Source organism: Macrotis lagotis, chromosome 1 (assembly GCF_037893015.1).
Source record: "Macrotis lagotis isolate mMagLag1 chromosome 1, bilby.v1.9.chrom.fasta, whole genome shotgun sequence".
In the NCBI taxonomy this organism is placed as follows: Eukaryota; Metazoa; Chordata; class Mammalia; order Peramelemorphia; family Peramelidae; genus Macrotis; species Macrotis lagotis.
The window spans coordinates 43,279,453-43,303,617 of NC_133658.1; the positions used below are offsets into that span (position 1 = coordinate 43,279,453).

The 24,165-nt window shown below is 37.6% G+C and overlaps 1 protein-coding gene across 1 annotated transcript in view; it reads right to left on the reverse strand.

Annotated features, from left to right (window-relative positions):
• Window positions 1–3,379: 3,379 nt before the first annotated feature.
• LOC141505544 (transcription initiation factor TFIID subunit 4-like) overlaps window positions 3,380–24,165 on the reverse strand; it is a 43,048-nt gene continuing 22,262 nt past the window's right edge. The window contains exons 3-5 of the mRNA XM_074211499.1: window positions 13,785–13,858; window positions 6,079–6,284; window positions 3,380–5,949 (exon numbers count right to left, since the gene is read on the reverse strand). Of these exons, the coding sequence (XP_074067600.1) occupies window positions 3,380–5,949; window positions 6,079–6,284; window positions 13,785–13,858 (2,850 nt within the window). The remainder of the gene's footprint in view (window positions 5,950–6,078; window positions 6,285–13,784; window positions 13,859–24,165) is intronic.

Consider the following 24,165-nt stretch of genomic DNA (forward strand, 5'->3'; position numbering starts at 1 on the left):
GAGGTGGGAACCTCGCCAAAGCCCACAAGGGCATCTGTACAAATAAATCCTCACTGTCTTAAACCTGTGGGACAGGAGGAGGAAGCTAGTGAGGTAACTTGCTTCTCTTCAGACCCTGAGGAATAAAAGTGAGAGTAGAGGATGAATCAGTGGCACACATAAGACCATTATTTTTGCAGAGTCAGACACCTGTGAATGATGCTTTCCTAAAAGCATTCTGGGGTGTTAATACTGCTATAGTTAAAAGTTAAATGTTTAGACACTTTAAGCAAAACTTTATGCAAGCCAAGAGTTCGCACTACCTGCTTCTGTCTCACTTGAAGATGTGTCACCAGTCCCCCCAGACTCTTGCCGATCAACAATTTCCTTGGCTATATTGGCTACACTGTCTCCCTGACTTCAAACCACATTTATATCCAGTTACTGAAGATGTTACAGCAATACTGACAAAAAAAAAAATCAATCCATTAGGATAGCAATAACGCTCACAGCAAATTCTCCACACACAAGTTACAGGTCTTCTCTAGCAACAAACAGCCTCTAAAGTCTAAGGAGCAGATCAAAGCTGTCCCAGAAGAATCTTTTTTTTAAATGCAAAGGCAGGGATGTCCTACTAACCCTATTCAGGGTTCCATCGCACAGATCTAAGTAGTTTCCTGTGATTTGTTTAACTGAAGTATGTTCCTTTGAACCTGTCTGAATCCTAGCCTGCAACTTTAAGTGGGCTCCAACAATACAAACAGCATTTTAAAAAGCACATGTGCATGCACATGCGTGTGCACACACACACACACACACACACACACACACGAAACACAGCAGCTCCCTGGGTTCTAGTCTCCAAATTAGTCATAGTCAATTAAAAGTAACACCATAGATATGGTTTCTATAATGTAACTTCAATTTCTAATGAGAGTCTATTCTGGTCTTTTCTTCTAATTGTCCTATCACTGATTAGATTCTCCATACCATTGCCACCACACAAAACACAGTCTAGGTTCAATGTCTCTCTGTGAAGACCAGAGGCTAGGATCAGCTTTGACATTCTTGAAGATTAAAACATATAAAAGAATCCTAAGTATCTACATGTGCCTCTGAAAACACTTTTTTTTAAAAAAAGGCCATACTCCCTCAATTCCAAGCTAGAAATCACATTCCTAAGATTTTCATTTCTAAAAAGTCTATCATCTATTAGCTTGTGAATAGGCTCCCACATGTTCTTATAATAGAATTGTAAAATCTTCATTTTTGAAAGTAAAATATTTACCATCTGAACAGAAACAGAATGGAAAGACAAGCTTTCCTGAAGGAAAAAAGGAAAGCTGTTTCAGTGGTCAGGTACTGATACAAATACTGATCAGCATTCGGTTTACAAGCTAAGGGGATAGTAAAGGAAGAGTCTATGCAAATTCACACCAGTAAACCAAAGTATTTTACTCATAAATCCATATCAAGACAACTTAATACAGTGAATAGACAATTTAATACAATAATATCTGAAAATAAATCCATAACAAGATAACTTAATACAATGAATAGGCAATTTAATACAACAGTATTTGAAAAGAAATCCATAAAGGGCATCTAGGTGGATAAAAGCACCAGCTTGGGGTCAGGAGTTCCTGGGTTCAAATCCGGTCTCAGACACTTAATAATTACCTAGCTGTGTGGCCTTGGGCAAGCCACTTAACCCCATTTGCCTTACAAAAAAAAAAAGAAAGAAAAGAAATCCATATCTAGATAACAATACAATGAATAGGCAATTTAATACAATAGCATTTGAAAATTAGTATATTTGAAATTTTAAAAAATAGGTACAAAGAAGGCACTTTGCTCTGGACATCTTTAAAGTTGATCCACAGTTTACGTATAGTCTTTTAGCAAAATAATTTTAGTTTACAGGACTAAAATTGGCATATGTTATATGCACATATATATATATATATTACATAACTAAAATTTGGCATGTTATATGCCAAAAACATGTACAATTTTTGACCAAATAGATCAACTATTTGTTCAATACTTGTTTGACACTGAGAAAGTCTTTTGAGGATTCTTCTCAACTTTTGATTTTTTTTTTAGTTTTTTTTTTTTGCAAGGCAATGGGGTTAAGTGGCTTGCCCAAGGTCACACAGCTAGGTAATTATGAAGTGTATGAGGAAAGATTTGAACTCAGGTCCTCCTGACTCTGGAACTTTTGATTTTTTTAATCTAAACTTTCACTTTTAGCTTAAAAGCATAGGGTAAGTTATACTGAAAAGATTTTTGTTTTTCCTTTTAAAATAAAATGCTTTTTACAGATGCAAATAACACATTCAGAAAGAATTTTCTTTTGTGGACTCTCAGGTCCTGGAACTGACAGTGTTGTGATTAAAAACTGAGGTTACGTTTCTAAAATGAAATGTTCCTCTTGAATTTTGAACATTTTGGGGGAAGACAATAAAGTCTAAAACATCAGTTTACTTTGCTAACTAACTTTAAAAAATAAAGATAACAAAGTGAAATGAGGTCATTAGCTGTAACATACTATATTTCCCCCCAAATCAGACTGGCACTTACATTAATTTTTGCTCCAAAAGATGCATCAGGGTCCATTTTCAGCAGATGTCTAGAGATTCCTGTGGGAATCATTATTTGATCTATTCTCTCTCTAAGGAAGTTCTTCCTCTCTCTTACATAGGTGTTTACCTCTCGTCCAAAGGTGCCTGCTTGAGTATTTGCAAATAATTATCATTTATTTTAATTATTAATGTCAATATCATTTATATTTAATTCTATATTGACATTATTATTATATAAAACAACATGTCCATCATGTGTTGCAACAGATTTACTAACTGGTCTATCTGGCTGATAAGTTTAAAAGTGGCTTATTTTGGGGATAGGGCTTATATTACTAGCATCCTGAAAAAAATCATTCTAGGGCTTATTTTCAGGGAAATACAGGATATGCCTCTGTAATGTAGGTAAGCCAAACTAAAATGGACAAATAATGTAACTGCTACAAGTCTGACAAAGGGCAGCTACTTATCTGCTAAATAATTCCATCAGTCTTTATCTATGACTTGTTTGGTAAGAAGGCCACTCATTCAAAAATGAGTTAAGATTGAATTGTCCTTTAATAATATCCTTTGTAATAATAGCCTTTGTAAGCATTCTCACTGTTACAGAAATGAACTTTCTTTCATACTGAACAGTTGATTTATAAACAGGAATATAATATTTATAAAATAATAGATTATAATAAATAAAACAATAAATAATAAAATAAAAATCAATATCCCAATTGCTTATGCCAAAAAAATATATAATCTGAAGATATATAAAAATGTCCCCAGGCTTGGCCATCAAAAATACCTTGATTTTTTTTCCCACTTTACTGAAGGAATGCTTTATATAGCAATAGTGAGTGTCTTGTTGCTTGATCATTTTGTAAACAAAATATGAGGTCCCTGAGTGTGATTCTAGTCATCCTTTGTCTTGTAATTGTTCCAACTCCAGATCTGCCCAGGACTGTTGTACTTGTTCCAGAACCTTCTGTCCCTGATCCAGGTTCCAGAGAATCCACTTTCCTTTTCTTCCTAGGACCAATTGCTGCCAAGGCTGTTAAGTTGGCATCCCTTTGCCTTTTCTGTGCTTGCTCTAGTTCTTGCATCTCTTTTGCCTTCTGTTTCAACCTCAGTTTTTCTGGATCTTCTTGCCTAGATCGAGACTTTGCAGCTTGAATTAAAATCTCTCTCTCTTGTTCGTCTTTCTTCTGTTTTTTAATTCGATCAAGCTGTTCAAAGATTTTGAGCTGTGCCCGGACATCACTTGCCTTTTCATATCTTTCATCATCCTTATAAGAAAGATTCCTGTGTTGGGCAGCTAGAGATGCTTTTTCTAAAAGAATTTGTAGCCTTTGCTGGGTGGCAAGTGACACATAACTTATCACATCAGGATCCAGTTGGGTTATTTCACTCTCTTTACCTATTTCTAAGATCCTTCTTTGTAAAGGGGCTGAAAGGAGAAAAGTTTCATCATTACCAGATCTTGCCAACGTGTCCATTAATCCAGAATTTGTTGCCAAAATCTTTGCATGCTCCTCTGATAACTTTACTCCTGCCATTGATGCCACAGCATTAATGTCATCATCATCCCTGCCAGACCCACCTCCAGGTTCTTTCAATTTATTGTTTTGTGCAGCAGCTGCTTGTGCCAATACAAAAGAAGGAACTTTGTTGCCAGGTAGTGTGGCAGGTTTGATCACAGGAACTGTTTGAAGTTGATTCTGTTGAATTTGCTGAGGAATAGTGAGTATGATATGATTACGTGGCTGTGGCAATGCCACTTTAGGCTTTGGTGTCAGTGTTCCCTGTGGAGGTCTTATCAATGCCTTTGGTTTCTGTGGCTGTTGGATGACCTGAGGTGTAGGCTGTCCTTGTTTGCTAACTGAGACCAGGGTGGGCTTTGTCACACTGATGACTGGTGGCCGAGGAGTGGTCATGATGGTGGCCAAAGTCTTCCCTGCCATTCCCTGAACTGTAGAGCTCATTACCACTGCTGGCAGGGTCTGTGTTTCAGGCTTCTGGGACTGACTTTGATGGATAAAAGTTGCTGGATCTGGTGTTAACTGTCTCAACATTGGTAAAGTCTTCTTTAGGAAAGGCAAGAGATAAGGTTGAGGTGAAGTATGCAGATCCTGATATAACTTGCTGATAAAATCTTCTGCTTCAATTTTCCCAGCCAACAGATTCTTTACTAATTCTAGAACTTTTGCTGCTGTGTCGGTAGACTCTTTACCAGCTGTGCACAATTTTACTAATGTTGACAGAAAATTCTTACATTTCTCTACATTTTCCAGATTTTGTGTGGGAGTAGCAGTAGTTGCTGTGACTTGTTGTCCAGTCTTCTGAAGAGTTCCAGACTGTACAGCAGAGGCTGTTCCCGATGCAGTGTTCTGGTTAGTACCCCCCAGATCAACAGGAGACTGTGCTACACAAGAAGGTTGTGATGTTGGAGTTGGCTGTACCCTTGGCTGAGTCTTCTGTGTCTGAGACATCTGAGTGATTACAGTAGTTGGTGTCACTTGTGTTGCAATAATTAGTTTTCCAGGAGCCTTCACAGTTGACATCTGAACAGAACTGTCATTTGTGGAAAGGGCCTTGCTCTTCTGGATCTGAGCCTGCTTCTGTGACATTATCTTTTGAGGAAGTACTAATAATTGTCCATTTTCACTTTGAACTAGGGCCATCCCTGGGGGGAGCAGAATTTTTGTAATCTTTGTAGGATCCCGAGGTAGTTGAACCAACTTTGTTTGGATACCACCTGCAATGGTTGTTGCATTCCCTGGTAGTCTTTGTGTCAGTGTCTTGGTGGTGCCTTCAGCCATCCCTGTAGAGGTCCTAGGAGCTGGTATCCCACCAGGATTGGGGATGCTTTGTGGTGCGGTTTGCCCAGTGATCTGGTCACCTGCTGCAGTGGACTGGCTGGTTGCCCGTGCTTGGTTTTGAGGCATGAACGGCACTAGAACTATGGTTTTGGGGGACTTTGGTTTGATAACCTGTACTTTGGCTGGGCCTGGCATGCTGGGACCAGGCTGGCTGCTCACCAGGGAAGATTGAAGGGAAACTCCAGCACCCCCAGAAGCCACAGAAGCAGCAGCAGTGGGCAAACTGCCCACACTCATGGTGGAATCACCCCCATTCGGGTTTGCTTTTGCTACAGGAGCTGCTGCTGGCCCTGCTGTCTGAATGGCAGGCCTCAATAGTGCCGTGGCAGGTGCCACACACCTAATACTGGAAGATGAAAGGACAGTGGCTGAGGAGGAGACAGCCATGCTGGGGAAAGAAGTCTGGGGGACAGGATCAGAAGTGGAAGGCAACACAGAATGGGTCACATTCCCCTCCGCCAGGGGGGAGAGCCCAGATCCTGCTCCATTGTGAACTAAGATGACAGTGGGTGCAGCAGGGGCCCAAGGAGGAGCAGCAGTAGGAGTAGGAGCAGGAGCAGGAGCAGGAGCAGGAGCAGGAGCAGGAGCAGGAGCAGGAGCAGCTTCAGGAGCAGCTGCAGGAGCAGCTTCAGGAGCAGCTGCAGGAGCAGCTGCAGGAGCAGCTTCAGGAGTAGCTTCAGGAGCAACTGCAGGAGCCCCAGCAAAAGCTGCAGGACTTCCTGAAAATTGAGAGTTCATCAACATGTTACTCTCATTCAAAGTTGGCATCTCGCTGGTGGTATCAATTCTGCCATTTGTGGAGGGCAAGGAAGTTGCCATGGTACTACTGATGGTTATGGACTTGCTGAGACTGCTGGCAGGAGCTGCAGGATCTGCTTGGAGGTTGCTGCTCTTCTTCTAGCTTCCTCCTCAAACAGCTATTTGCTCAGACTGAACTCCCTCAGGCTTATATAGTACCTGTAGGTAGACTGGAGAAGTGAGTTCTCACCTTATCCCTCAGGCTTATATAGTAGCTGTAGGTAGACTGGAGAAGTGAGTTCTCACCTTATCCCTCAGGTTTATATAGTACCTGTAGGTAGACTGGAGAAGTGAGTTCTCACCTTATCCCTCAGGCTTATATAGTACCTGTAGGTAGACTGGAGAAGTGAGTTCTCACCTTATCCCTCAGGCTTATATAGTACCTGTAGGTAGACTGGAGAAGTGAGTTCTCACCTTATCCCTCAGGCTTATATAGTAGCTGTAGGTAGACTGGAAAAGTGAGTTTTCACTTTATCCCAGCGATCCTATTGGCTTAGCACTTCTGGGTCAGGTTAACACTAGAGTTGTGAACACAAAGACCCCTTATCTGCCCTGGATCTCTTTCCCTTCTGTGAGAATAAATCAGAAAAAAGTTTTGAAGCTTCACTAGAGTTCATCTTGTTGCCTACAAATCCATCATTTCTCATTTATTACTTCATTAGTTATTCTCCTGCTAGTCTTTGCTCTAGGCTGTCCTTGCAGATCCAAGTCCAAGAGATCCTCAAAGGGCTTCTTCTCTACACATACATTCATTTTATGCATTCCTTAGGCTCTCTTCAGATGCAACCTGATGGGGATCTCAGGACAGTGACTATAGGCTGTTTAAGCCAAAAGGAATCTTTAAACAGAGAATGTCAGGTCTAAAAGGAATCTTAGCTGGTAGAACATGAATGATCCCTAATGGAATGATCCCTTGCAGGTGAGGGCTGGAAATCACATGGAGTACCAGAGAGAGGAATGACGTTAGCTTGGTCTGGTCCATATCTTCTCTTCCAAATCAATAATCTCTGCAATTCCATTTCCTGAAGTGTACCCGGTTGTCTATTTCCATTTAGAATCCAATGAAAGTAACTGAGACCTGGAAAGGACCTTAGTCTTCATCTGGGGAAATAGATAACAAAAGAAATAAAAAGTATGATGAAATATAAATGATATTATATGGTTTTCTAAGTCAATGTGCACTCACAGGGACCTGTTTGTACATTCTTGTGACACCCTAAAGAAATAGGGGTTTGACTATTGTTCTATTAGAAACCAGGAGGGATGGAAATTCAGGGAAAGATTTGCATGAACTGATGCTAAACTAAATGAGCAGAACCAGAAAAACACGGTACACCCTGACAGCAACATGGGGGTGATGATCAACCCTGATGGACTTGTTCATCCCTTCAGTGCAACAAGCAGGAAAAATTCTGAGCTATCTGCAATGGAGAATACCATCTGTGTTCAGGAAGGCATTATGGACATTGAACAAAGATCAAAGACTATTACTGTCAAATTAGAACAGAAAAAGTATTATATTATTAAGTAATTTTACTATCTCATACTTTATTTTTCTTCCTTAAGGATATGATTTCTCTGTCATCACACTCAACTGAGATCAATGTACGACATGGAACCAATGTAAACACTAACAGAATGCCTGCTGTGGAGGAAGGGGAAAATTGTAAAACTCAAAATAAATAAACTCTTTTTTTATAAAAAAAAGAAATGGGGGTTTGACACCCCTGAAAAATCCCTAAAAATCCCTCCCCTCTCTCTCACACACAGAGACTCATAGACCCTGTTTAATTCCAAAGAAAGCACTTAATAAACCCAAATTGCTGACACCTGCATCTACTCATTTCTATTAACACAGTCAGAGTTGTCCTAATCTAATTACTTTTTCTGATCTTTGACTCTCATTGGTTTCCTCCCCCCCCCTTTCATTTCCACCCTTTCCTAACTAAAAGTAGGAATACACATTTTAAGAAATGTCCAGAGTTAACTCCTCAAATTGTAGAAATTGATTATTGGGGAGGAAGAACCAAGATGGCAGAGTAAAGGCACAGACTCCCCAGAAGCTCTCCCCAAACTACTTCAATACCTTTACATAATGACTCTAAACAAATTGTAGAGTGGCAGAACCCAGAAAAAGATTGAGTGAAACAATTTTCCAGTCCAAGACAACTCGGAAGACCTGGGGGAATGCAATGCTGCTCTGGGGTGAGAGAGGAATGCAGAGCAAAGCAGGAAAAGAGGGGAGGGGGTCAGTAGGGCCTCAGGGGACTCAGCCCAGAGATTGCTAAGGATAGCTCTCGCCAGGATGAAAGTGGAGTTCAGTCCAGTCCAGGTCCCAGCAGAGCAGACTTGACCCTAACAGAGCAGGACAGTCCTTGGAAGTAACTGAATCTACAGTAACAGCTTTTTTCTGAATTTCTCAGTCCACAGATAATAAGGTGGGGGTGGGGTGGGGCAGAAGGACATTACAGGATCTCTTTCCTATCAGTGAGGCAGAGCTTTGCCCAATGTCATATCTAGGCCACGGGCTTGGATTATAGTCCCAGGAAGAGAAGCACAACAGAGCTTACTGCTGCAAGGTAGTTGAGGACCCTCCTCACAGTTCTAGGGTAGAAAGGACCAGATTGGTAGACCAGAGCAGAGACTAGGAGAATAGACAAAACATCTCTTCTTAGATCTTTCAAGAATTGAAAACTTGCAGATCCGTAGAAGTATCTCTGAAAACAGCTGCATAAAAAGCCCCAAAGCTTGGGACAGTGCACCTTCCACCTTAGAAGCAAAGTCCTACACCTTAACAAAGAATTAAAATCAAGTCATAGGCTGGGGAAATGACCACACAACAGATGAAAAAAATTCTGACTGTAGACAACTACCATGGCCATGAGGAAGAATAAAATGCACACTCAGAAAAAGATAACAAAGTCAAAGCTTCTACATTGAAAGCCTCCAAGAAAAATGGGAATTGGTCTCAGGCCATGCAAGACCTTAAAAAGGTTTTTGAAGATCAAATAAGGGAAGTAAAGAAAAAATTGGGAAGGGAAATGAGAGTGATATAGGATATAGCGAAGCTTAGTGAAGGAGACACAAAAAATACTGAAGAAAATAACATCTTAAAAAACTGGACTAGATCAATTAGAAAAAGAGGTCCAAGGGGCAGCTAGGTGGAGCAGTGACTAGAGCACATGCCCTGAGTCAGGAGGACCTGAGTTCAAATTTGACCTCAGACACTTAATAATAACTTAATTGTGTGACCTTGGGAAAGTCACTTAACCCCATTACCTTGCAAAAAAAAAAGTCTAAAAAGTCAATGAGGAAAAATGCCTTAAAAAGCAGAATTGGCCAAATGGGGGATGAGTGGAATATAAATAAAACCTTCTTAGGGTTAATATTTCTAGTGAAGTCCTCTCAGGGTTAAGAAGTCACTTAACTCCACTGCCTTAAATAAATAAATTTAAATAAAAAAAGAAACATTAACACAAGAACAGAATATTATTCTTAAACTACTAGAAAGACCCTGCATTCTAAGTTAGCCACCTATCTTATGATAAAACTATTTTTACCAACTGAGAGAACAGTAGACTATTCCCATGGAAAAGCCTTGCATTCCAAAGAAGCTCATAAGCCTCCTCTTCTTTGATGATAAGTACTGAATGGGAGGATAGTATACTGTTCCTAGACTTTGCATTCCAAGACAAGTTACATTACTTCAACAAAATAATTATAATCCTGAAGGTTATTCTCATCATTTGGATGATGAGGTAATATTTTATGAAAACCTTTCATTCTTTGTTGCTGGGGTAGATTTTCTTGAGTAGAATGTAATTCTGAAGACTAACCAATGAGTTGACAGAGAGAAAGGCACAATTATTTTTATCATAGTGAGGAATATGCTATGCAAGGCATCCTTCTCACTTGTCATTACCAGAATCTTTCCACTCCCTGACCAGATTGAAAGCAAATAGGACTATTGGAGGTGAAGTCTCTTGGCTTTGAACTGGTTTCGCTTCCTCCCATGTCAGCAAGACATCATGGCACTCTATCATTTCTGGGCAAGCATCAGTACATCATTTCTGGCCACAGAATTTGACAACCCAATACATCCAAGTCTGTCTCTCAATGGACTCATCATCAGTACTGTGTTTCCTCTTAGAATTTTCTTGACTTTCTGTTGAGTTCCTTTCCAGATGAGGAGACAAGAAAGACAAGTCCTCCCTTTGTACACCAAGGTCATCGTTTTTTACCAAAGTACAAGTGCTTAAATATCCTCTCCAGTACCTAATCCACTCCCATTCCCCTGGCACTTAGTAAAACAAGTGCTCAAGGTCACCAGATGATGAAGATTCACAGTATTCCCATATACAAGAGTCCCTAATATATCACCCTTCTTGTCTTTTTTGAAGCAAAATTCCTTAATTCAATTACATAGTGGATGCCACATAAGTTGTAAACAAAAGTTTAAAAATAGTATAAACAAATGTCAATTAAACAATAATAAAAACCAATATTCCCCAATTCCTTGAAATATTTTATTCCCAACTTACAAACAGACAAAGATTACAAAGTTTTTTTCTTTTGCCAACAAAAAAAAACCCTTTCAAAGCAATCAAATTCAAAATCCAAACTTAAACTCAGGTAACATTTAACTATTTCAGATCTGAATGTCACACACACACACACACACACACACACACACACACATACACACACTACACACAGGAGTTTAGACACTAACACAAAAACAGAAACAACTCTCTTGTATCACATTTACCAAGCTGAGACAGATACCTGGTACTTTTAACCATCAATAGTTTGATATGGTTTGGCTTGCTGCCAAAGCTGCATACTGGTTTTTCCATTCCATCTCCTACTGATTGTTTTTGATGGGCTCCTGGGAGAGGGCCCCTCTCTCCATTTAAATTTCCTTGTCTGCATTCTGATGCCTAGTGTCCTGCCTTTTTACACTTTGGGCACAGAGTTTTAGGATGATGTTCCTAAACCCTTTCTGGGTTTAGCTCCTTGGGCACTCCAACAATCTTTCTTTAAATGTCCAGGTTTTCCACAAACAAAGCAAGTCTGTTTCTCTTTATTTCCCATGTGCATATTAGCAAATGCCTCTGTCATTAATTCTGTATGATACACCTGAGACCCTTCTCTGTCACATCTTTGAATCATTTCCTCTATGGTAGCATTCCTTCTTAAGCCAATCATTGCTTTCTAACAATCAGCATTTGCATTAGTCCATGCTAATTGTTTTATTAATACATCTATTCCTGCTTCATCTCCTAAAGTTCTTCCTACTGACTCCTGGAACTGAGAAAAGAAATCTACACAAGCCTCATCATTTCTTTGTCTGATAAGTGCAAATGGTGCTTTCTTATCATTTTGTTTTGGAATATGTTCCCCAAGCATTCTTTACACAGGTAACAATTCTTTCATATGTCTCTGACCCATAATACCCATAATACAGTTGGTCTGCATTATTGAAAAATTGACCTGTCCTCAAAGCCATCAGTCTACATTGTTCTATAAACTCCATCATCCAAAAACCAGATTATCTGGGTGACAAACATGCTCTAACAATCTGCTTCCAATCATTAGATGTTTAATATGGAGTATGCAAGAATATCCAATTGTAGCCAGACAAAAGGTGATCTTGCCCCATATTCCCCCACTGCCTTCTTTAAATCTCTGGCTGCTTTTATATCTAGTGGCTTATGTCTTCCCCTAAGGTTTCCTGTATTAAAAGATCTGGCTCCTCAATAACAAGATATGATTGAAACTCAGCTCCTAGATCCTTCAAACTGTCTCCCTGATCTTTTTCTTTTTCAATGGCCTTTTGTACTGCTGAGGTCTCTTCCCTGCGTGCTGTAGGGCTGATCCTAGGCTTTTCTTGATAATACTTCTTTATTTCTTCTTCCTCAGGCCATGGATGTGAATACACTTTCTCTTTACCTACACTTTCCTCCACACCTCCTTGTACCAACTTCCTTAACATCAGCCCTATGGTAAACTTGTTAATCTCAAGTCTTTCACCTGGAATTTTTCCTTGCTTGTATCTGCTGGTCCTTATCCTGGACTCCACTCAGATAGCTCTGCCTTTGTGTCCCTGTTTGGGTGCCAATATGTTGAGTCCCTTTCTGGACTCACTTATCCTTCCCCAGACAAACAGTTGAAGGGGCCAGAGACAAGGAAGACAAGTTCCCCTTTTGTTCACCAAGGTCGCCATTTATTTGTCAAAATACAATGCTCAAATATCCTCTCCGGTACCTGATCTACTCCCACTCCCATGGCACTTAGTAAAATAATGTTCTGGTGCTCAAGGGCACTAGGTGATAAAGATTCACAGTATTCCCACACACAACAGTCCCTAACAGCTTTCCTTACTTCTCTTCCTAAGATATCAGCAAGGTACCACAGGGCTCCACCAATGCTGGCAAGTACTTTCTTTTCTTTCAGTTACTGTCCTGCTAGGCAAAATAAACTAGACTCTCCTTGTAGATCCCAGTCCAAGGGATCCTGCCCTCAAAGAGCTTCCTCGCTACACATACATTCACTTTATACAATCCTTAGAATCTCTTAGGAAATAACCTGGTGGGGACCATGGAACACTGACTGTAGGTTGTTCAAGCCAAAAGGAATCTTGGCTTGAGAATGTCAGGTCTGATAGGAACCCTAGCAAGTAGAACATCAATGATTCCTAATGGAAAGGACTATAGGCTCTTGGAGGTGAGTGCTGGAAATCACACAGAATATCAGAGAGGAATGATATTAGACTGGCTTGGCCAATTCTTTTTTCTTACAAAGCTACAACTCCATTTCCTGGGTTACTGAATAATAAAAGGTTCTCTATTTTCTCCTTAGAATCCAATGAAGGTGATTACTACTTGGAGAGAAACTTAGTAGTTATTTGTGGAAATAGATAATAAAATAAATAAAAATTTTATTGAAACATAAATGATGTTACAATGTAGTTTTCTAAGTCAATGTGCACTTACAGGGATTTTTTTTTTGGTACATTTTTTGTTTTTGCAAGGCAACGGGGTTAAGTGACTTGCCCAAGGTTGCACAGATAAGTAAGTATTAAGTGTCTGAGGTCAGATTTGAACTAAGTTCTCCTGACTCCAGGGCCAGTGTTCTATCCACTGATCTACCTAGTTGCCCCTTTTTGTACATTTTTGTGGGCCCCATTTCTGTGGACTTTTAACACCTCCAAATTTTTTCCCATTCCATCTTTAGATAGAAACAAATTCCTACTGTCTTTCCCATTTCTTTGCTAGAAAATCCTTAAAAATTCCTCTTGATGTTGGGAAATTGGAGGGCACCCTCAGAGAAAAAGCTAAAATGTGCCACACACTTAGAAACATAAAACCCATAAATTTGGGGTTGACATAGCAAAAAGGCATATCCATTGTTCTCATCTGTCACTCCCACAAACCAACACCAATACATTCCTTTCCTGCAATAATCTCCAGGAAACAGTGAGAAGGTTGGCCCATAAGTTTAATTCTTGGTCTGATTGATGAAAGATGGGCATGGATAAGGGGTTCCTCACCTTCTCCGAGTCCGAGGTGGTTCATATCCCTTCGTCCAGTCACCAATATGATGACAGGAATTTGAGGGGGCACCCTGAGAGTAAAAGATCCAATGATCAGGGTTCTTTAAGTGAAAAATTCATGACTGACCCTGGAAGTGTAAAAGTTCTGACTGAAAAACAAAGGTACAGACAAAAATGTCTAAGAGAAAAAGAGAAAGGATAGGAAAACAGCCAAAGAAATGACTGGGCTCACACCTAAGTGAATCCAGTCTGGAAGAAGGAGTTTCATTGAGAGAGAGAGACAGACAGACAAATAGAGAGAGAGAGAGAGAGAGAGAGAGAGAGAGAGAGAGAGAGACAGAGACAGAGAGAGAGACAGAGAGAGACAGAGACAGAGAGAGAGAGAGAGAGAGAGACAGAGAGAGAGACAGAGAGAGACAGAGAGACAGAGAGAGAGAGAGAGAGAGAGAGACAGAGACAGAGAGAGAGACAGAGAGAGACAGAGACAGAGAGAGAGACAGAGAGAGAGACAGAGACAGAGAGAGAGACAGAGAGGGACAGAGAGACAGAGAGAGAGAGAGAGAGAGAGAGAGAGAGAGAGAGAGGGAGAGACAGAGACAGAGAAGCTTAGATCAACATAGGTCCAGTGAAAAAACTTAGAGGAAAGGAGGGAGAAGGAAACAGCAGGGAGCCCAGGAGAAGAAAAGAGAAGAAAAGCTTAGATCAACATAGATCTAGCCACATGGAGCTGGGACCATATTGTTCCAGAGGCATAAGCTGGAGCATGTGGTTCTAGGTTAGAAAGAGAAAAAAATAAGCAGGAACCTGCAAGAAATCCAGAGAAGAAAGAGACTTCTATCCCAGAAGATCTTTGCTTAAATGAATTTCCAAAGTGGGTGGGATAAGGGTTATGCTTGGTGAATGGTTTAGCACCTGGTTCCAGATATTCTCCAGTGCTTATGTCACAGGGGTGGCTCCCAAGGAGTGGCTAAGAACAGTAATCATTACACATGGGTAGTGTTCTATATACTAGTCCTCCCTGTCCCAAAGAGTGTGAACTTCAAGTCCAGTATGGCAAAAGATTACATCATTTCCCTGTTTAATCCCAATGGAAGTACTTAATTCATTTTTTTTTTTTGCAAGGCAAATGGGGTTAAGTGGCTTGGCCAATGCCACACAGCTAGGTAATTATTAAGTGTCCGAGACCAGATTTGAACCCAGGTATTTCTGACTCCAGGGCCAGTGCTCTATCCACTGCACCACCTAGCCACCCCTAAAAGTGTTAATTCTTAAAATTTCCATTTCTTTCTTCAAGTGTGGGATGAAGAAACCTCCAAAAATCCAACCCATCAATAATCCTTTCTATCATTCCAAACTTCTAGCTGAAAAGAGGATTCTTTATTAGGGGATGCATGGAGCAATAATGTTCAATTCTTTTATTTGACAAATGAAGAAACTGAGCCCTAATAAGAATCTATTCAAAAGTCATACCTGTAGCCAATGGTAGAGTGTGGATACACTCCCAGCTCTTATGCCCAGTGGTCCTAGGTCACAAAAAATTATAAAATTTTGAGAGAACCATTGGTGATCCACCAGTACAATTCATTCTAATGATCCTCTAGAGAGAGGGTAACTACCAATGGAATAGGTCTCTGACTCATTATATACACTGATTCAAGTCTAGGTCAGTCCCTGAAAGGCATTTGATAACTCTCCATTTGACTCCCTTGTTCCCTAGTTCCAAATCCCTCCAGAAAGTGGTCAGGCAACCAACCACCCTCATGAATTCTTCTTGTGCTCTGGAAAAACTCAAGGATGTCACCTGAGAAGAAGGTGCCATTCCATGCCAGCACCTGACCTAAATCATTATCCTTCCTCCTGGGTCAAAAAAAAACCAGTCTTCCACTTTGAATCTTAGAGTGAGAAATCTTGAAAACAATGGCTTATATTACTTACTCTAGCATACTTTTGAGTTCACATAATACATTTATGAAACACAACTGTTCAAGCTTTTGCTCATGTAAAATTAAATGCCTGCTTATGTTGTGAAACCTGGCAATAGCAATATAGATAAAAAATTTGTCATTTAGATTCAATTAAGTTATAGGCTCAGCTGTTAAAGAGTTGTGTAAAAGATATTATTTTGTCATAAGTATTTAATTTCATTGGATTATAATCATGGTCTTAAAAATATTCTTTTTTTTCTTTTGGTCATTTTATTGATTTTAGAGACTGAGTAGTAATGGTAATGGTAAACATGTTGGTAGAGGCTAAGAAAATTTGGTTTTTATGGGAATAAAGATGTAGAGTATTCCCTAAATCTGGATACTTTTTTAAAAAATATTTTTTAAAGAAAGATTTTATTTATTTTGAATTTTACAATTTTTCCTCTAATCTTGTTTCCCTCCCCCTAGTCTGTTAGTCTTTACATTGTTTCCATGGTCTACATTGATCTAAGTTGAATGTGATGAGGGAGAAAACATATCCTTAAGGAAGAAACATAAAGAATAAGAGATAGCCAAATTACATACTAAGATAACAGTGGGTTTTTTTTTTAATTAAAGGTAATAGTCTTGGGTCTTTGTTCAAATTCCACAATTCTTTCTCTGGATACAGATGGTATTCTCCATTGCAGATTCCCCAAAATTGTGCCTGATTGTTGCACTGATGGAATAAGCAAATTCATTAAGGTTGACCATCACCCCCATGTTGCTGATAGGGTGTACAATGTTCTTCTGGTTCTGCTCATCTCACTCAGTATCAGTTCATGCAAGTCCTTCCAGGCTTCCCTGAATTCCCATCACTCCTGGTTTCTAATAGAACAATAGTGTTGATCACATACATATACCACAGTTTGCTAAGCCATTCCCCAATTGAAGGACATTCACTTAATTTCCAATTCTTTGCCACCACAAACAGGGTGCTATGAATATTTTTGTACAAGTGATGTTTTTACCCTTTCTCATAATCTCTTCAGGGTATAGACCCAATAGGATAAGCACATTTTTGTTGCCCTTTGGGTGTAATTCCAAATTTCTCTCCAGAAAGGTTGGATGAGTTCACAGCTCCACCAACAATGCATTAGTGTCCCAGATTTCCCACATCCCTTCCAACATTGATCATTGTCCTTTCTGGTCATATTGACCAGTGTGAGAGGAGTGGGGTGGTACCTGAGATACTTTAATTTGTGTTTCTCGAAAAAGTAGTGATTTAGAGCAATTTTTCATATGACTATGGATTGCTTTGATTTCTTTATCTGTAAATTGCCTTTGCATATCTTTTGACCATTTGTCAATTGGGGAATAGCTTGTTTTTTTTTAAAATTTGACTCAGTTCTCTATATATTTTAGAAATGGGTCCTTTGTCAGAAATACTAGTTGTAAAAATTGTTTTCCAATTTACTACATTTTTTTTTGATCTTGGTTGCAGTGGTTTTGTTTGTGCAAAAGTTTTTAAATTTAATGTAAGCAAAATTATCTAGTTTGTTTTTAATGATGTTCTCCATCTCTCCCTTGATCATAAACTACTTCCTTTTTCATAGATCTGACAGGTAAACTATTCCTTGATCTCCTAGTTTGCTTATAATGTTTTTTATATCTAAATCCTGTATCCATTTTGGTCTTATCTTGGTATAGGGTGTGAGGTGTTAGTCTAATCCAAGTTTTCTGCCATACTAACTTCCAATTTTCCTAATAATTTTTATCAAAGAGAGAGTTTTTATCCCAATAGTTGGACTTCTTGGGTTTATCAAACAGCAGATTACTATAATCATTTCCTGCTATTGCACCTAGTCTATTCCACTGATTCACCACTCTACTTCTTAGCCAATACCAGACAGTTTTGATGACTGATGCTTTATAATTTTAGATTTGGTAGGGCTAAGCCACCTTCTTTTGCACTTTTTTCATTAAATCCCTGGAAATTCTTCAAAAAAAATTCTTTGCTACTTCATCTGTCCATGTTTCAGACTTGCTATTTTCATATGATTTTCAGTTTGTTTTAGCTCTGCTGGTGAGATGATTCTGTAATACTTAAAGCTGAATGCTATAAAAATCAGAAGAGAAAATATTGGTTGCACATCTATCTATAAGGAAAAAGTGTATAAATCAACTTCTATTATAAATCAACTTATATTAAGAAATGAACTCCATCTAAATTTTTTTAACTGTATTAAATTCACTTGTGATTGAATGATTTCCTTAGTAAGGTAACTTAGAAATATAGCTAACTAAATTAATATTTAACTAAATTAATATTATGTGATTATTTTTGTTTCATGATAGTGCAAAGATTATCATGTTTCTATATTTCTGATCACCTGAGATGATTACCGGAGTTTATCACAAGGATCAAAGGCATAAGAAAGGACAACTACCCTGTTTCATTTAGGCATCAGTTTCCCAGTAAGACTATATGGATGACCAATTGCCTTAAACCAGATTTTATATCTTCTAGGGGAGACATTTACAAATGTCATATTTGAGAAACTGAGTTAGGAAAGTTCAATCTCAGAACTTGTTGAAAATCACTTCCCCCCAACCTTTTTCAATGAGTCTGTCACCCAGAAATATCCACGACTTCCATAGGGTTGCTGGTCTTATAGGCATTGATCCAAACTAAATTTCCTTAATACCTGAATTTCAGGCTCAGAAGGCCAATTTTCAGTCTCATGAAGTCTTTAATAGCAATTTCCTATAATCAGACAGAGATTTAGCTCAAATCTTTATAGTCTAAAGGACCAGAATGCCATGTGGCGAATATAATTTTACAGTGGCAAATCACAGAAATCCTCACAGCTCATTCTATTGTTCAACGTAAGGACTATGCTTAAAAATGAAATAAATTTGGGAGTAAAAATATCAATAATCCCAAATGCCTTTCAAAACAGGCTTTAGAAAAAAGTGCTTTTGTAGTAGAATATGTTTAGTTATTAGCCATGTTTAAAAATAGACAAATACAAATCATTGCTTTTAGAATCCTTTTAATCAATTAGAACATCTCAGGCAACTTTAAATGATACTAATTTCAAATGTAACAAGAAAGTCATAAAACAATCAGATTTCCAAGATGGGTACCATATGAATTATTATCTTTCATTAAACATAATGTTTTCATAGTCAAATCTTATTTTTTTAGATTAGTCAAAACAGCATAGTGGTTTTCTTCATTTTAACCTTTTAAACATAATGATTTGACCTATTTTGCTTTATAAATTTACTTCTACTCAAATATACTCATCTCAAAAGAAAATGAAATTCTTCAGGAATTTAATCTTATACATATAATAATTTCAAAATACCAATATAACTTTTGCTTAGGTCATAAAATGACAACAAATTTAGATCAAACTAGCAAGATCCTTTCTATTTACAATTATTATAGTAACTTTAAATGCTTCTATCCAATTATTTCCACATTTTTTATTAACTTGAACAACAGAAACTTTTCTATGAGAGTCATAAGCAGGGACATAGCTTAATCAGGTGGATAAGACTAAAAAACTTCAACAGAAACATTCAAAGCTCACTTCATTTCAGTAGTTTGGATCAAAAGGGAATTATAAGTTGTTTTGAGTCAAATTCACTGAGAGCAGAAGGATTAATAACTGTTATCTTCAACTGAGTCAAAACAAAAAAATCTGCATCAAAACAGTCCTTGATTTCATTAATCAAAATTCACCACAGCTATTATCAACATCAATTACAAAGAACTACCTAAAAATGAAAATTTTTCACAGAAAGGAACTTTTTACAAACTTTTATCACAATATTAAGATGGTTAATTTAAATAGCCCTGACTGATTTGCTGTGTATCTTCTACTTTAATTCATATGCTTAAATAGATGAAGTAAACCTGATAATTATAATTACATAATTACAACCCCATTTTGTGCAAGGATTTTCTCAAAATTCTACAATACTGATACTCTTACAACAGGGTTAGATTTTCTAAAAACACCCAAGGTAACTCTAAATGCACAGTTCAGAAATGAGATAATTAACGACATGTAAATAAGGGGCAATAGTTCAAAGACTGAATCCTTTCAGGGTAGCCCAGGGATTTATTGTTTTGTTGATAGAATTTGCTTTATGCCAAGGGAAGTCCTTGTCAGGGAAGGGCAAGATACTTTCCTAAAAGTTCATTGATCTCATTTAAAAAACTTGAACAATGGGAAGGAGGGAGGATTATTATTTCACTGAGCAATGTAAGATACATGATCAGTATAAAGGGAACAATTTAATTAATTATTTCCCTCTCCAAACTGCTACATGCTCCAATAACTCAAATTAACAAATTCACAATTTTCATACTAGTCATATTACCTTAAGTCAAATTCTTTCAAATATAGCCTTTAAAGAGTTACAGCACATTGTTAACCCAATCATTAGCAAAATCAGCAAAGCAAAACTGTTAATCTAGATTTCCTTATAGAAAATTCTCTCAAAAATATTAAAGAATTATGAAGTAGCTACATATAGAGATAATAATAATAAAAAAGGATTTTGTCTTATAACAAGTAAATGTTATGGTATGGTCAAGTGATCTTTCATCATGACCCAGGGGTTGGTTCCCATGATTTCTTTTTACAATTATCAGATAACTTGACTTAAAACCCAACTTAAAAACTGATAAGTTATGTAATGTAACAAATTTCAATTTAGCATTATTTTTCTACAAGAATTTTAATAGAGGAATTCCACACTCTACTAAGATATTATTTTACTAAATCTCTGATTTTTCTTTGAAACTCAAGGGGATTCTCCTTTCAAAAAATTCCAGATTTCTCATCCCACCATTTTCTTTTTCTTTTCTTTTCTTTTTTTTTTAGGTTTTTGCAAGGCAAATGGGATTAAGTAGCTTGCCCAAGGCCACACAGCTAGGTATTTATTAAGTGTCTGAGACTGGATTTGAACCCAGGTACTCCTGACTCCAAGGCCAGTGCTTTATCCACTACACCACCTAGCTATCTCTAATCCCACCATTTTCAATAACTGCAAAAAGACTCTAAGAGGCATGCAGTGGCTTATGCTAAACCCTGAGGAAACTAGAGTGTTTAAATTCCTATGAGATCAAGTCAATTAAGACTGGTCAGAGAAAACCCAAGAAAGATCATAACTTTAGGGCCACATACAATGTTTAGTTTATTTGAGAATCATCCTTTATTATAATGTTTCGGACACTGAAAATATTGTAATCACAATTATGTCTTCTAAAAACTTAAGAATTTATTTTAGTAATATAGAAAAGATCAGTCCAAATACATGGTTATCTAATTCATATAGCTTTAATACATTTCTTAATGTCATTTAACAATTAATAGATAACCCTGTTCCTTTTTCCCTTTCAGGGTTGAATCTTGGCTTTGAAAAACTCCTACAAATTTTCCTTTCTGAACTCAAACCAGCTCTGGTCAGATAGCACATAGTGAACTAGGAAATTACTTTGCTGACTAACAAGGTGTGACTGGCTTTCAAAAGTTTCCTAAGATATTTATCTCTGACCCTTTCTCCTAGTTTAAACCCAATTTACTAACTCGATTTCTTCTTCTTTTTCTTCTTCTTCTTCTTTTTTTTTTAAGATTTTTTAAGGCAATGGGATTAAGTGACTTGCCCAAGGCCACACAGCTAGGTAATTATTAAGTGTCTGAGACCAGATTTGAACTCAGGTAATCCTGACTCCAAGGCCAGCGCTCTATCCATTGTGCCACCTCGCCATCCCACTAACTTGATTTCTAAAGGAATAGATTATCTTTGTAGTTTCTATTTAAGCCACTTATAGTCTTAAAAATGAGGTAGTAAGAAGTTAGAACCTGAAATCTTAAATTGATAATGTTATTACTTTACTAATGTTAAATTACTTTTTAAAAACAATTAAATCCAAAATACAAACAAAAGGAATAATTCACATTTTAGAAATTTCATTTCATTTAGTATGAGATAGAAATGAACTCAGTTGCCCATGGATCTTATTTTTCCCAGATATTGTCAAATAGAGTTTTAGATTAATAATTTGGCATTATAAATTATTATACTCACTTTCAGGATGCTAGGATTAAATATATCCCAAACATGATTACATCCTAAACCATTTTGAAAGAAATGAAATAGCTCTCCTTACCCAAATAAAGTCAGATCTAAATAATTGGAAAGATGTCAATGCTCATGGTTAGGTCAAGCTAATATAATAAAAATGGCAATTCTACCCAAATTAAATTACTTATTCAGTGCCATACCAATCAAACTACCGAATAACTACTTTACCGAGCTAGGAAAAAATAGAAACAAAATTCATCTGGAGCAACAAAAGGGGAAAAATAGCAAGGGAACTGATGAACAAAATGTAAAGGAAGATGGCCTAGCTCTATCAGATCTAAAACTATAATGTAAAGCAGCAGTCATCAAAACTGCTTGGTACTGGTGAAAAAAATAGAGTAATGGATCAGTGGTTCAAAAGAAACTGCAGTAAATGACTACAGCAATCTACTATTTGACAAATCCAAAGACATCAGCCTCTGGGATGAGAACTCACTATTTGACAAAAACTGTTGGGAAAACTAGAAACTAGTATGGTAAAAACTAGGCATAGATCCGCATCTCACGCCCTATAGCAAAATAAGCTCAAAATGGGTACAGGATTTAGACATAAAGAGTGATATCATAGATAAATTAACAGATCAAAAAATACTCTATCTGATCTACAGAAAGGGGATAAATTTATGACCAACTGCAAAATGAATGATTTTGACTATATTAAATTAAATTTGCACTAATAAAATCAATGCTGCCAAAACTTAGAAGAAAAGCAGAAAGCTGGAAAACAATCTTCACAACCAGGAATTCTGATAAAGGTCTCCTTTCTTTTTTTTTTTTTTTAAGGTTTTTGCAAGGCAAATGGGGTTAAGCGGCTTGCCCAAGGCCACACAGCTAGGTAATTATTAAGTGTCTGAGACTGGATTTGAACCCAGGTACTCCTGACTCCAGGGCCGGTGTTTTATCAGCTGTGCCACCTAGCCGCCCCTAAAGGTCTCATTTCTAAAATATATATAGAGAGAGAATTGCTCAAATTTATAATGTAACAAGTCATTCCCCAGTTGATAAATGATGAAAGGATATGAACAGTTTTCAAATGAAGAAATTAAAACTATATACAATCATATGGAAAAAATGCTCCAAATCACTATTGATTGTAGAAATTAAAATTAAAACAATGAAGTATCATCTCACACCTATTAGATTAGTCCAGATGAGAAAAAGGGAAGATGATCAATGTTGGAGAGGTTGTGGAATGATTGGGACATTGATGCATTGCTGGTGGACTTGTGAAAGGATACAACCTTTCTTGAGAGCAATATGGAGCTATGCCCAAAGAGCAATAAAACTGTTCATACCCTTTGACCCAGCAATTCCAATTCTAAGACTATATCAAGAAGAAACTGTAAAAAATGGAAAAAGTCCCACATGTTCCAAAATATTCATAGCAGCTCTTTTTGTATTGGCAAAGAATTGGAAATTAAGGGGTTGCCCATCAATTGGGGAATGGCTAAATAAGTATGGTACATGAATACTATGGAATATTATTGTTCTATAAGAAACCATAAATGGTTGGACTCTAGAGAAGCATGGGATGATTTATGGGATCTGATGCTGAGTGAAGGGAGCAGAACCAAGAGAACAATTTACAGATTAACAACAAAATTGTGAGATGATCAACCTTGATGGACACAGCTCCTCTGAGCAGTTCAGAGAGCTAGGACAACCATATTGAACTGGTAATGGTCTATATTATCCCCAACCAGAGGAAGAAAAACAAAACAAAACACAGAAAAAAAAAAACACTCCTACCAAATCTGATGAACACTTTATAAAAATTATCTCTTATGCATCTCTTTCCCTTAATCCTAATTCCTCATGCCAAAAATTATTAACTTGTAAATATGTTTAACAAAATATATATTTAAAATGCTAACATGACTGTTCTCTACTGAGGGGAGTGAGGTGGGAAGGAAGGGCGGAGGGAAATTTTGTGCTTTATAAAAGAAGGACTCATTTGATTAGCAAAATATAAAAGAGGTAGCTAATCCATATAACTGCATCCTAATTGAACAATATCAAGGGGACAAGTAAAAGAATGTATAAATCAAGAAGATTAATGTAGACATAGGGTGACTCCAAGCTTACTTGGATTCATTACTATGAACATGCTTAATAACCTAAAACATATTAGCTTCTCCACACCAGGAAGAGCTTAAGGGTCATCATAATAACATACAATGTATGTGAAGGAATGATCTGGGTGGGGTGATATACTAAGGGTTAATACATAAGAGGTAGACTGGGAAATTGGGAATTATATAATCCTCAACCAATGAGGGCTGGAGTTTCAGGAATAGAGGTAAATT